The sequence below is a fragment of the Neomonachus schauinslandi genome, chromosome 9, assembly GCF_002201575.2.
Source record: "Neomonachus schauinslandi chromosome 9, ASM220157v2, whole genome shotgun sequence".
NCBI lineage: Eukaryota > Metazoa > Chordata > Mammalia > Carnivora > Phocidae > Neomonachus > Neomonachus schauinslandi.
In genome coordinates this window covers 83,787,704-83,802,966 of record NC_058411.1, presented here as the reverse complement: position 1 = coordinate 83,802,966, position 15,263 = coordinate 83,787,704, and the positions used below count along the sequence as shown (strand labels likewise).

The following is a 15,263-nucleotide window of genomic DNA, read 5'->3' as shown; positions in this document are numbered from 1 at the left end:
AGATACCTTACCGTATGTTAAAATTTTAGGGTTGCTGGTTTAGATGTTAACTTTAAAGTTTTCCCAGTCTTTTGATTGTTATTACAACTTCTCTCCTACATCCTTACCTAAACAGAGAAATCTCTAATGACAAGGAAAAGGGGAAATTCACATATTTTGAGCAGCTAGAAAATCTGTACTGTGGTTGTCCATCTGTGATAGGCTAGGTTGCTTCCAAGGATCATTAAACAGAACAACTTCTGAGTAGAGAAGTCAGGCTTAACTTTGACAGCCGCCTCTCATAGAGCCTTCACATTTTGCTGGTATAATCCTAGCTCTGCCCAGAGCATCTAATTATTTTAAGAAATTAGAATCCATAATGTTGATGAATCAGCATTGTCTGTAGCTTTGAGAACTTTAAAATTATCTCAGAATGGGAAAGTGAAATATTTCTTTGTCTTTTGAAATGATAGGTATATCCTAATCAGCAAGCCCACAGCATGGACAGAAAGATTAAGAATGCAGTTCCTTGAAGGTTTTCGGTCTTTTTTGAAGATTCTTACCTGTATGCAGGTATGATAGTTCTTCTGTACATCAGTAAAATAAATTTATTTTTAAAAATTTAGCCCCAGTCTTTGTTTTAAGGAAATTCTGTTTGTTATTTGAGGAAGACTATATCTAGTAAAGTAGTAATAAAATTTAAACACTGCCTCACTGATCCTGCTTTAATAGATCTTTAATAGGTATAATTCTGTTACTTTAGTTAACTGCTGCTATTACTCTTGAATGTTTATTGAATGCTTATTATGTGATATGGTAGTAACCACTTTACATGCATTATCTCTGCTGAGCATCATAGCAATCTTATGAGGCTGTTACTATTATTATTTTCACTTTCCATATAAGGGAATTGAAGTCTAGAAATAATTTGACCAGGGTCACATGCAGCTAGAAAGTGACAGCTGGGATTTGAACCATGCATTCTGACCTTGTATAATAGCCATGTTAAAAAAGCTATGCATATATGAATATGAATCCTAACAATTTTATATTTTGACAGTAGAGGAGCAAAGAAAGAGGGCCTACTATATACATATATAGTAATCACTCTTTTCTTATAGGGAATGGAAGAAATCAGAAGACAGGTTGGGCAACACATAGAAGTGGATCCTGACTGGGAGGCTGCCATTGCTATACAGATGCAATTAAAGAATATTTTACTCATGTTCCAAGAGTGGTGCGCTTGTGACGTAAGTAAAATTTGTTAGTAGGATCAGTGCCTTTTTAAGTGCTCTAATGGTTATTAGTAGTAGAGTTTTATGTAGCAACTTGCTTGATGTAAAATTTTATTATTTAAGTAGTTGTGTATTTGAATTTGTCTTATTAAATTTAGAAGGAAAATCCAGTGTTTGTTTTTTGTTTGTTTTTAAAGATTCTATTTATTTAGAGAGAGGGAGAAAGAGCATGAGCAGGGGGAGGGGCAGAGGGAGAAGGAGAAAGAATCTCAAGCAGACTTCCCTCTGAGCATGGAGCCCAACGGAGGGCTAGATCTCAGGACCCTGAGATCATGACCTGAGCCGAAATCAAGAGTCAGATGCTTGGGTGCCTGGGTGGCTCAGTCATTAAATGTCTGCCTTCGACTCAGGTCATGGTCCCAGGGTCCTGGGATCGAGTTCCGCATCGGGCTCCCTGCTCGGCGAGAAGCCTGCTTCTCCCTCTCCCACTTGCCCTGCTTGTGTTCCCTCTCTCACTGTGTCTCTCTCTGTCAAATAAATAAATAAAATCTTTAAAAAAAAAAAAGTCAGATGCTTAACCGACTGAGCCACCCAAGCGCCCCAGAAAATCCAGTTTTTATACTTAATTAAAAAATGTGCTCCATAGTAGTTTCATTTACCTCTGGGAATTGTGGGGTTTAAACAATACAACAAAACACTATTTACATAAGCACTTATTTCCTTGGACATGAATATTAATATGAAAATTAGGATCACATAGACTTTAAAGTATTTCAATAATAAAGAAGGGTGGATATTTATTCAATCAAGAGCTCTGTTATGCATGTTAAACCATTAAGAAAATTAATTTCAAAATATAGAACTAGTATATTTCCTTATGCAATAATTTTAGAACATAACCCTCTTGAAACACACAGTCCTACCCTAGATTCCCTTTTGGGAAGGGTGACCTCATTTATTTCTGTTTTGAGAAAACTGACATTATCTGCATCAAATTCTTTCATTTTCTCTAGTTTCTCTGTACCTCTCACATGACGTAGTCTATTCATTAAGTTTGTGTCTTCACAATTGGTCTCTTTCTTTTCATCTCTTTCTTTCTAAAACTAAGGTCTCTACCTAGGCTCTTGGTCCTGAGCTACTTCTTCCTGGAGTTGGCTTCCTCATTTGTCTCCTCTACGATTTCCCAGTCTTTCATTCATCTGCCTGTACACCCACAGGACTCCCCTATCCTTAAAATCAATAAGAATAAAAGCCCCTTCATTGTCTCTGCTACTTCTGTGAACTTTCTTTTCTCCTCCTTTCTTCTGCTTCACCATGAGCAGTTGGTCACAGGTTCAGAGCAGTCATACAGACATGACAATTTAATCTAGCACTGTAGCTTTGTAGAACAATAAGGACAGGAAATATTGTCCAAACAAATTACTCTAAGAGGGAGGAAAAAGAATTACAAACCACTGGGAAAACATATTTGTGAAAGCATTTTTGAGTGGGTGTAAAAGAATATGCAGAATTTAAGTATGGGGAAAGTGGCATCATAAGCAGAGATACAGAGTAAACAGAGAAATAAGGGGAAGTCCAACTCCTGTTCAGGCAGTGTGGAAGAATAAAAACTAGATAAATCAAAGGATTTATGGATGAAATTAATGAGCAATTAAGCTGGAAATATGCCTTGGCATCAGTATGTGAATACACTGTGTCTAAAGTGTAACAATGTCAACACACTGCTTCAGGAAGAATTAATGGGTGTCACTGAAGATGACAGATTGGAGAGGGTAATGTTAGGAGACAAGGGAACCAACAGAAAGATTACCATGAAGTCTAAATCTAAGGTGACAGGATCTTAACTAGGGTGGGGGCAGTCAGGGAAAAAGAGAAAGAACCCAGAGGAAGTAAGAATTATAAAATAAATTTAGGATAAGGAAAACTCAAATCGGGGTAGTATGCCAGGAAGAGAAGAGTCAAAACTGACTTTTCAAGATAGTGTTTCTCACACTATTTTTATCCCAAAATAGGAATTCTATGATCAAATAAATTTTGGGAATATTCCACTTAGAAATCAGCACAGTGATTAATTAAAGGGTTTGAAAAGTTCAGTGGCATTTAAAAAAAATCTTACTTGATCTTGTTCAACCTAGCATTTCTCAGTCTTACGTGAACACAGAACTTTTTTCCCCTGAAAATCTGTTAACATCTAACACACAATGCAGTGGCTCTGAGATTTTCTGTGTGGATGAATGTATGAATCATAGTGTCATTAACAGAACAAGGGAAGTTGAGAAGGGAAGTACACAATGAAGCAGAAATGATGACAAACCAATTTAATATATTCTGAATTTGAAATATAAGTGTAAGACCTAAGCAAGAATGTCTAGCACATAAACAGAAATGATATAGCTTAGGAGAGTCATCTCTGCAGTTTTAATTGAGGTGGTAGAAATTAAAGACCTGTAAGAAGAGAACATTGGGAATGTCTCATTTAGTAGGCAGAAGGAATTGGGGGGGAAAAAAAAGGAATCACTGATTGAAATCTTTAATCAATAACAGAAGTATCAGAATAAGTAGGTTTGTAAAAACCAGAGGGAAAGAAAGTTTCAAAAAGATTAAGGTACTTACTCATCAGGGGTGCCTGGGTGGCTTAGTCGGTTAAGTGTCTGCCTTCGACTCAGGTCGTGATCCCAGGGTCCTGGGATTGAGCCCCGTGTTGGGCTCCCTGCTTGGCAGGGAGTCTGCTTCTCCCTCTGCCTGTGCCCCTACCCCGCTCTTGCTCTCTCTCTCAAATTAATAAATAAAATCTTTTTTTTTAAAAGATTTTATTTGACAGAGAGAGACACAGCGAGAGAGGGAACACAAGCAGGGAGAGTGGGAGAAGGAGAAGCAGTCTTCCCGCAGAGCAGGGAGCCCGATGCAGGGCCCGATCCCAGGACCCTGGGACCACGACCTGAGCCGAAGGCAGACGCTTAACGACTGAGCCACCCAGGCGCCCCAATAAATAAAATCTTAAAAAAAAAAAGAAGAGATTAAGGTACTCAACAGAATACAATGCCACACACATTTTAAGGAAGATGGGGACTTGGAAAAGACTCTCTGAATTTGGTTACTACATAGATCCTTTGAATTTTTTTTCAAAAAGCAGTTCCGATCAATTGGTAAGGGCAGAAAGCAGACCCTAAAGAAGTTTCAGAAGCTAGAGTGACAACAGCAAATGTAGATGACTTCAGAAAGTTTGGTAAATGTCCAGAAGAGCAACGCATACTTTGACCTCATCTTGAATAATTATGCATGCCTTCCATAAGATGAGGGTTGCCAAAAAATATGTGATATGGCTAGTTGCTGTGCCATTTACGTGGTACTTAAAATGTTTTACTTTGATAGTGCGTGTGTGTTTGTCTGTCTGATATTTCCACCTAGTTTGCAGATCCTCTGCAGGTATCCCTGCTATACATAAAATAATTTTGTGCTTATCTTGACTAAATATTTATTGAATGGTGTGGTAAAGTAGATAACTTAATGTATTTGCATTTTTCTTTTTCTTTTAGGAAGAGCTCTTACTCGTGGCTTATAAGGAATGTCACAAAGCTGTGATGAGGTGCAGTACAAGTTTTATATCTAGTAGCAAGACAGTAGTACAATTGTGTGGTCATACTCTGGAAACTAAGTCCTACAGAGTATCTGAAGATCTTGTAAGCATACATCTGCCACTCTCTAGGACTCTTGCTGGTGAGTGGTTTTTTGCATGTTTCTATTAGCTTTGTTTTTTAGATATTCAGGGTAGTGGAATTATTTCTATTTTTGTTCTGTGCTCAGTATGTACAGACATACTCAGATCAGATACTGCAATTAAGAGCTGTCACTGTCCTTCAAAGAACATCTATTTAAGAATGCTTGTGTATCTGGACCTTTTTTTAATCTGGATCAACTAATGGATCCTTATAATACACACTTAAGGACTAACTTGGTAACTCATCTCCCACTCAGACTTAAATATAGCAAAATCTTGTTGCTGGTTTGTTTCTGTTTCAATTTTTTTTTTTTTAAAGATTTTATTTATTTATTTGACAGAGAGAGAGAGCACAAGCAGGGGGAGTGGCAGGCAGAGGCAGAGGGAGAGGCAGGCTCCCCGCAGAGCAGGGGGAGCCTGATGTGGGACTCTATCCCAGGACCCCGGGATCACGACCTGAGCGGAGGGCAGTCGCTTAACCAACTGAGCCACCTAGGCGCCCTGTTTCAAATTTTTATTTAAATTCTCATTTGGGTTTTTTTGCTTTTTTTTAATTGCAGTATAGTTAACATACATTGTTACTGGTTTTTAACATTCTTCTCTGCCTGATTACGCCAGTGTGTTGTGTGTGTCCTTGTTCCTTTCACCACTAAAAGAAAGAAATCATAGATTTTCTTTAATCGTTCTTTGATTTGCATTTCCGTGTAAATTGGCCCTGTCAGGTTTTTTTAAAGCAACTTTATATAAGTGCATTTATTTATTTATTTATTTTTAAACAATATTGATAGCAGCTTTCTAATTTAGTTAGTTGGGAAGTAAGGAAGCTCTACTCCCAACATGGGGCTTGAGGCTCACTATCCTGAGATCAAGAGTTGCATACTCAGGGAGCCTGTGTGGTTCAGTCAGTTAAGTGTCTGACTCTTGATTTCAGCTCAGGTCGTAATCTCAGGATCATGGGATCAAGCAGGGCTCCGGTCTCAGCAGGGAGTCTGCTTGACATTCTCTGCCCCTCTATCTCCCTCCCTGTCTGCCTCTCCCTCCCCCGCCCCCTGGTCTCACACACTTGCTCTCTCTCTCTCTCTCTAAAATAAATAAAATCTTAAAAAAAAAAAAAGAGTCGCATGCTGTACTGACTGAGCCAGCCAGATGCCCTACATTTATATTTTTAATTGTGGTAAAATATGCATATAACACAAAATTTGTAATTTTACCATTTTTAAATGTATAGTTCAATGGCATTAAGTATATTCACATTGTTGTGCAGTCATCACTACCATCCATCTTCAGAATTTTTCATCTTCCCCTACTGAAATTCTGTACCTATTCAACATAACACCTCAATCCCCACTCCCTGCAGTACCTGGCAGTCACCATTCTACTTTCCATTTCTATGACTTGACTACTCTAGGTACCTCACGTAATTGAAATCATACATGTATCCTTTATAACTGGCTTCTTTCACTTACTACAGTGTCCTTAGTTTATCCATGTTATAGCATGTATCAGAATTTCCTTCTTTTTTGAGGCTGAATAATATTCCATAGTATGTATATACCACCTTTTGCATATGCATTCATCCACAAATGGATGCTTGGGTTGCTTCCACCTTTTGGCTGTTGTGAATAATGTTGCTGTGAATATGAGTGTACAAGTATCTCTTTGAGCCCTTGTTCTCAATTCTTTGGGGTATGTATCCTAAGTGGAATTACTGGCCCATAAGGTAATTCTACTTTTTAATTTTTTGAGGAAACTCCATACTCTTTCTCATAGCAACTGCACCATTTTACATTCCCACTAGCAGTGCACAAGGATTCCATTTTCTCCACATCCTCACCAACACTTCTTATTTTCTGTTTTTTTAATAGCCATCCTAATGAGTGAAGTGGTAGCCCATTGTGCATTTCCCCAATGATTAGTGATTATTGAGCATCTTTTCCTGTGCTTGTTGGCTGTGTTTATATCTTCTTTGGAGAAATGTTTATTCAAGTCCTTTGTATGTTTTTTTAATCAGATTTTTTTGTTGTTGCAGTTTTCTGTATATTCTCAATATTAACTGGATATCAGATATATGATGTGCAAATATTTTCTCCCATTCTGTGGGTTGCCTTTCTACTCTGTTGATAGTGCCTTTGAAATTATTGCTAAATCTAATGTCTTGAAGCCTTTTCCTTATGTTTTCTTCTAAGAGTTTTATAGTTTTAGCTCCTATGATTAGCTTTTTGATTAATTTTTGCACATGGTGTAATTGATGTGATTTGTATGTCACTTCTCTTTTTATAAGAAGAAATACTTAAATTAGTTTTCAATTCTTTTGATGCTTATTTAAGAGCAGGATAAGGATATCTTGAGAGGCAACATATTATTTTTACATAATGTATAAACACAACTTGCACAATGTAGGATCTTAAATGTATTAATACTACTGTGTTTCAAAATTAGAAATCAAAAGTTTGCATTTCTAAACTCAGTAAATGTATATTAACATCTCACAAGTTCCTAAACTTGAGGAGTTAATGAGACAGATTAACTGGGTTTATTCCTTTTTCATTTTTCTCTCTCTTTTTTATAACTGTTAGGTCTTCATGTGCGTTTAAGCAGGCTGGGAGCTGTTTCAAGACTGCATGAATTTGTGCCTTTTGTAAGTGACTCTATTAAGTGTTGATTTACTTATATCCTATTTCTAAATACTTCTTGGTTGATGAGAGGGAAGAAAAATTTTGAAACCTACCTGAATAATTTCCATTCAGTACTTTTATGTCTATATGTAAGAACATTGAAATCTGAATCACAAAAACTTGGAATTATCTCATTCAGGTCCATCCATTTTACAGATGAGAAAACTGAGGACTGTTTAGTGCCATAACTTTGAGACACATCCAAGCCCTCTGAAAAATAACAAAATTGCTCATTTGTTTCAGGAGGACTTTCAAGTAGAGGTACTAGTGGAATATCCTTTGCGTTGTCTGGTATTGGTTGCCCAGGTTGTTGCTGAGATGTGGCGAAGAAATGGGCTCTCTCTCATTAGCCAGGTATGGCAAGGCTTGTTCACATTTATGAGTGTGTTCTATTTCTGATCATTTTTTCTTTAATTTTACCTTGTGTCCCTGGATTTTGCTGACTATTTACTTTCTGTTCTCTTATATAAACTCAGAAATGAAAGTTCTAGTAACCATTAGACATTTGTTGTTTTATCCTATTGAGTGGATAGATTAAGTGAAAGCCAGTAGAAACCTGTCCATTAATATAGGTCTTTTCTGAAGATTTCCTTACTTGGGGACCTGTAGTCTTTTTTTTTTTAAGATTTTATTTATTTATTTGGCACAGAGAGAAAGCATGCGTAGGGAGGAGGAGCCAGGGGAGAGGGAGAGGCAGCCTCCCCCCCTGAGCAGGGAGCCCAATGTGGGACTTGATCCCAGGACTCTGGGATCATGACCTGAGGTGAAGGCAGATGCTTAACTGGCTGAGCCACCCAGGCGCCCCCCCACCATTCTTAATTGAAGGCTACCTGAACAATTTTTCCTTCCATTCTAAAGCAAATAAAGAGGAATGCTTTTCCTAAAAGGTGGGAAACTGGACTTGTAAAGCTACAACTTGGGAGATAAATGGCTTTATGATTGTAGAAATTGGTTTACTTTGATTGAAATGGGCTTTTTTTTTTTTAAGAGAGGGAGATATGACTTTATTAGGAAAAAAAAAAAAAACCAACAACTGAGGTGATGAGTTGGTCCTTAACAGATGCCTTGGTGGGTGAGGCTGCTCTTGCCTGCACTGGCCTTCTCCTGCTCCCGCCACCGTGCAGGGTCCAACTCAAAGCAGTGCCATAGCTGCAGGGTCTCATCTGCTGCTGCTGAGTCCATGGTGGCCCCATCTGGGCTCATGGTCAGACTTAGGACCCGGGCAGTGTGACCTTTAAGCTCAGCCACATTGGCCAGGGTTGGGTACTTCCAAATAACCAACTGGTTCTGGGCAAAGCCATGGCCTGAGATGAGCTCCTTGTAGTGGGGAGACCAGAGGATGGAGCACACCTGGGATTGAGCATCCACAGCACTCGGACAGGCCCCAGAGCAGACATTCCAGATTCGAATGTGTCGGTCACTGGTGCCCCCTCCAGTTGCCAGGACAACGGACTGCCAGGGACACCAAGCTACAGCCTTGACAGCCCCTTGATGCTGGGTGAATGTCTGCAGGAGAACCTAGCCACCCTCTCTAGGAGCACTAGGCCACACATTGACCAAGTTATCGTTGCCACCACTGGCCCAATGTTGGCCATCTGGGGCCCAGCGCAGCCCACACACCTCCTGGCTGTGGCCACTCAGTGTGGCCACGTGGTGTTCTGCCACCCAAACATCATGGTGGTGGATGTGGCCAGAACGTGAGCCACTGGACACGATATAGCTATTCCAACACAGGGAGCTCACACAGGCAGAATGACTGGTTCATGTTTCGAAGCCACTTCTGCTGCTGCACATCCCACAGCTGCACCTCCGCACTGCCACGTAGCTGCCCTCTTTGATCCAGGCCACAGAGGATATATAGTCCCCAGCCTGCTCCATTTGCAGCAGCTGCAAGATGTCACCAGAGCTAGCACTCCACAAGTACACACTGTTGTCCAACGCCACAGCCAGTACATTCCCAGAGCTCCAGTCCACAAGGTTCAGTCATTCCGGATTTCAGGAGCGTCCACGATTCGGGCTGGCAGGGAAGGAATGTAACCGCAGGTCTTCCGGCTGGAGCCAGGCATGGCCTTCTGGCTGTAAAGCACTTTCAGTCTGTTCTGGTAACCCTCTGGGGCATTTTGTGGTTTTCCACAGAGCCGAAGGATCTTGGCTTCCTCCACATCAAAACCATTCAGGTTCAAAGCCCAGGCTTTCTGATGTTCTTTCTTGGTGGGCATCTGGCTATCTTTAGGCTGGTTTTCCTTGCTCAGGAGGAAACTGGCCACCTCCATCTGGGAAGCACTGCGATGGGGGATATAGCAGTCACTGCCAGGTTTGCTGGGACTGGTCTGAGCCTTGGAGCTGGATTTGCCGGGAGTTCGGCCTGGGGTCCTGCCGGCGCTGCCCGCATGGGTGAGGGAGCCGGCCCCGCGGCTTCCTTAGCTTTGCACTGCCAGCGCGCGGGGGTGGGGGGGTGCATTGGGGATAGGTGCGTCCAGTTGTAGCAGCGAGTGTAGGTCACTCTCGAACACGAACTGCGCGGAGCGTCTACAGAGGGAGGGGTCCTTGAAGTGGGTGCCCACTGAGTCCTTCAGCCCCCAGCAGGTTCCAATCCCAGACCGACTCTGAAGTGGGCATTTTTAACTTAGAGGAAATAAATTATTTCATTGTTGAGTAATAATATAGAGCATTTTAAACTCAAGTATTTTCATGCATATTTCCTTCAAAATCTCACAAATCCCTTAAAATAATTCATAGATTTACAATTTTTTTCCCACTAAGGAGTTCTTGGAATTTTTAGTTTTGAGAAAGTTTTAGAAATCGTTTTTGTTGAGAATTCTGTTTAAAATAAAATAATTCTTGTAGCTTCTATTCTACCTTTTATTTTATAGGTATTTTATTACCAAGATGTTAAGTGCAGAGAAGAAATGTATGATAAAGATATCATTATGCTTCAGGTACCTATTGAAATTACTTTGGATATTTATGTCTTAACTTTCCTTCTTAGATCCCTTGTAATGAGAAAAGATACTATAATTATTTTTAACTTTATTTAAAATTTTCTCATTGTTAAAACAGAATATGGCATCATAAAAACGGAAGGGACTACTACATTATCTTCTGCAGACTTTATACTATTTCTGACAGTCTTGGTAGAGACAAATGTTTCTTCATTTAATACATGTAGAACTGTGATGCTGCATTTCTTTCACAGATTGGTGCATCTTTAATGGATCCCAATAAGTTCTTGTTACTGGTACTTCAGAGGTATGAACTTGCTGATGCTTTTAATAAGACTATATCCACAAAAGACCAGGTAAGCAACAGAAACAGACATGTGAATTAATTCCAAAGGAAATATTTTTGTTAACAATTTTAATCATATTTAGGATTTTTTATCTTTAGGTATATTTCCAAAAATCACACATATACATACAACATGTATATATATCTACATATGTACACATATACTCTTTATAAAAATTTAGAATATATAGATTAATAATAAGAAAAATCACATGAAACAGTCTGCCTCCTAGAAATGATCACTTTTTTTTTTTTAATGTTGTTAGTTAACATATAGTGCAATATTGGTTTCTGGAGTAGAATTCACTGATTCATCACTTATATACAACACCCAGTGCTCATCACAAGTGCCCTCTTTAATACCCATCACCCATCTAGCGCATCTCCCACCCATCTCCCTCCATCAACCCTTCATTTGTTCTCTGGCGTTAGGAGTCAATTATGGCGGGGCGCCTGGGTGGCTCAGTTGGTTAAGCAACTGCCTTCGGCTCAGGTCATGATCCTGGAGTCCCGGGATCGAGTCCTGCATAGGGCTCCCTGCTCAGTGGGGGGTCTGCTTCTCCCTCTGACCCTTCCCCTCTCATGCTCTCTGTCTCCCATTCTCTCTCTCAGATAAATAAATAAAATCTTTAAAAAAAAAAAAAAGTCAATTATGGCGGGGTGCCTGGGTGGCTCAGTTGGTTAAGCATCGGCCTTTGGCTCAGGTCATGGGATCCCAGGGCCCTGGGATCGAGCCCTGCATTGGACTCCCTACTCAGCAGGGGAGCCTGCTTCTCCCTCTTCTTCTGCCTACTGCTCCCCCTGCTTGTGCTTTCTCCTGCTCTCTCTGTCAAATAAATAAAATCTTAAAAAAAATGTCACTTATGGCTTGTTTCCCTCTCTCCTTTTCTTTTCCCCCTTCCCATATGCTCATCTGTTTTCTTTCTTAAATTCCACGTGTGAGTGAGATCACACGGTGTTTGTCTTTCTCTGACTGACTTATTTCTCTTAGCCTAATACACTTTAGCTCCATCCACATTGTTGCAAATGGCAAGATTTAATTCTTTTTGATGACTGAATAATATCCCATTGTATATATATAGACCACATCTTCTTTATCCATTCATCAGTCGATGGACATTTGGGCTCTCTCCGCAGTTTGGCTATTGTTGATAATGCTGCTATAAACATCGGGGTGCATATACCCCTTCAAATCTGTATTTTTGTATCCTTTGGGTTAGTGCAATTGCTGGATCATAGGGTATTTCTATTTTTAACTTTTTGAGGAACCTCCAGACTGTTCTCCAGAGTGGCTGTACCCGTTTGCATTCCCACCAACAGCGCAAGAGGATTCCCCTTTCTCCACATCCTTGCCAACACCCGTTGTTTCTTGTGTTGTTAATTTTTGCGTTTCTGACAGGTGTGAGGTGGTATCTCATCATGGTTTTGATTTGTATTTCCCTGATGATGAGTGATGTTGAGCATCTTTTCATGTATCTGTTAGCCATCTGGTTGTCTTCTTGGAAAAGTGTCTATTCATGTCTTCTGTCCATTTCTTAACTGGATGATTTGTTTTTTGGGTGTCGAGTTTATTAAGTTCTTTATAGATTTTGGATACTAACCCTTTATCAGATATGTCATTTGCAAATATCCCATTCCGAAAGCTGCCTTTTAGTTTTGTTGATTGTTTCTTTCGCTGTGCAGAAGCTTTTTACCTTGATGAAGTCCCAGTCATTCATTTTTGCTTTTGTTTCCCTTGCCTTTGGTCACTATGGCCGAGGTCAAAGAGATTTCTGCCTGTGTTCCCCTCTAGGATTTTGATGATTTCCTGTCTCATATTAAGCTCTTTCATCCATTTTGAATTTATTTTTGTGTATGATGTACGAAAGTGATCCAGTTTCATTCTTCAGCATGATGCTGTCCAGTTGCCCTAACACTATTTGTTGAAGAGACTTTTTTCTATTGGATATTCTTTCCTGCTCTGTTGAAGATTAGTTGACCGTAGAGTTGAGGGTCCATTTCTGGGTTCTCTATTCTGTTCCATTGATCTATGTGTCTGTTTTTGTGCCAGTACCATACTGTCTTGATGACTACAGGTTTGTAATATAGCTTGCAATCCGGAATCGTGATGCCTCCAGTTTTGTTTTTCTTTTCTTTTCTTTTTTTTTTAAAGATTTTATTTATTTATTTATTTGACAGAGAGAGGGACAGCAAGAGAGGGAAAACAAGCAAGGGGAGTGTGAGAGGGAGAAGCAGGCTTCCCGCTGAGCAGGGAGCCCGATGCGGGCCTTGATCCCAGGACCCTGGGATCATGACCTGAGCCGAAGGCAGACGCTTAACAACTGAGCCACTCAGGCGCCCCTCCAGTTTTGTTTTTCCTTTTTAGAATTGCTTTGGCTCTTCAGGGTCTTCTGTAGTTCCATACAGATTTTAGGATTGTTTGTTCTAGCTCTGTGAAAAATGCTTGTGGTATTCGATAGGTGTTGCGTTAAATGTGTAGATTGCTTTGGGTAGTATAGACATTTTAACAGTGTTTGTTCTTCTAATCCATAAGCATGGAATGCTTTTCCATTTCTTTATGTCCTCTTCAATTTCTTTCATAAATATTCTATAGTTTTTGGAGTACACATCTTTTACTTAAATAGTTAGATTTGTTCCTAGGTATCTTCTTGTTTGTGGTGCAGTTGCAGATGGGATCGATTCCTTGATTTCTTTTTCTGCTGCTTCATTATTGGTGTGTGGAAATGCAACAGATTTCTGCCATTGATTTTACATCCTGTGACTTTGCTGAATTTAGAAATGATCACTTTTTAAGTTTTGGTGTCTTGTTTTTACACCAAAAATTGGATCATTTTGTATGTGCTTTTTTGTAATTTGCTTTCTCTTCTTAATGAGATATTTGCTATATTTTTTCTTGTCATTAAATACATAACCACATCCATTTTTTATGTCATAATTTTTAATGGCTATATATTATTGCACTGTATGATTGCATTATACCTTAGTCCCCTATTGCTGAAGCGGTTTTCTAGTTTTTTTGGTCTCAGAAACATCTCTGCACTTCAGTTTAAACACTTGCCTAATTATTTTGTTAAGATAAATTTTTAAAAATGGATTTGCTGAAGAAAACAATGTGCTCTTTCTTAAGACTCTTTTTTTTTTTCTTAAGACTCTTAAAAGTTACTCAGATTTACACTCTTTAGCAGTTTGTACATCTGGTATTTTTACCAGATGTACCAGTATGGCACTGGTATTTTTAATCTTTGTTGATGCAGTAGTATCCCCCTGATAATAAATTATCTTTCTAGTCCTTCATCCTTTTTCTCTTTTTGTCAGAATTCCTTATTTAGTAAGGATATTCTTCATTTATTGTATTGTTACATTTTTCACAATTTATTATTTGTTGTCATATACAGTTTCATCATCCTTCATTGCTTTAAAATTTGATATGAACTTATAAATTAGTCCTTACCTACTTTGAATTTACAAATTTATTTTATGCTTTCACATTAGAAGTTAGTTGCAAAGAACCAAAGAATAGGATATAAAATACAAAGCTAATTTTTAGTCATGTTTTATACTCAATGTAAAAATGAGTATCTAATTTGCTACATTGCTTAAATAAGAGATGTGTTAAGGAAAGCTACTGTCACCGTAGCTGGTATCTATTATTTGAAGCCACTGTCCCACCAACCCAGATAAGAAGGAAGTCATTAGAATTAGTTTGTTGACTTAAGGCTCTATGGTAATGATAATGAAAACAATAATATTTTTATTGAGTATAATCTGTTCTAGTCTGGAGGAAAATACTGGACTGCATGGGCCATGAGCCTGATCCAGAAATGTATGTTTTATGAAAGCTTTTGGTTCATATGTAACTAATTTATTCTTTTTTGATTTAATAGGATTTGATTAAACAATATAATACATTAATAGAAGAAATGCTTCAAGTCCTCATCTATATTGTAGGTAAGATTAAAGCATGTTTGAAATAGGATATGAGTTCTTTTTAGAGAGAACGTTAATAAAAACTAATTTATCATTTTACTCTCTTCCCAAACATAGCATAGAATATTAATGTGACTAATATGATTGATATGTTTAGAAACGCAGCTTTTAAAAAAGCACAGCTCTATTATATCTTTATTTTTCAGTACCTGATTTATAATTGTTTGGTCTTGTTTGTAGAGGTCTGGAATACAATTATCCTACTTAGAAATGTAGATGAAAAATATCCGTACATTGACTGCTGAAAATCTTATTTATATATGAAATTTCAGGTCTAAAATATATTTTCATCGTGTCATTCTATTAAATTACTTTGTGCAATACTGGCCATACTTTTATTTTTTATGTTCATTTTATAGTCTTTATTGATTTTATCAGCTA

The 15,263-nt window shown here is 38.6% G+C and overlaps 1 protein-coding gene and 1 pseudogene across 1 annotated transcript in view; one reads left to right on the top strand and one right to left on the bottom strand.

Moving 5' to 3' along the window:
* Positions 1-15,263, top strand: part of UBR1 (ubiquitin protein ligase E3 component n-recognin 1) — a 150,696-nt gene that overhangs the window by 57,373 nt on the left and 78,060 nt on the right. Inside the window, exons 13-20 of the mRNA XM_021695652.2 lie at positions 453-552; positions 1,101-1,229; positions 4,751-4,931; positions 7,509-7,570; positions 7,851-7,961; positions 10,481-10,546; positions 10,804-10,905; positions 14,780-14,843. Coding sequence (XP_021551327.2) covers positions 453-552; positions 1,101-1,229; positions 4,751-4,931; positions 7,509-7,570; positions 7,851-7,961; positions 10,481-10,546; positions 10,804-10,905; positions 14,780-14,843 — 815 coding nt within the window. The remainder of the gene's footprint in view (positions 1-452; positions 553-1,100; positions 1,230-4,750; positions 4,932-7,508; positions 7,571-7,850; positions 7,962-10,480; positions 10,547-10,803; positions 10,906-14,779; positions 14,844-15,263) is intronic.
* Positions 8,661-10,344, bottom strand: LOC110585472 (annotated as a pseudogene).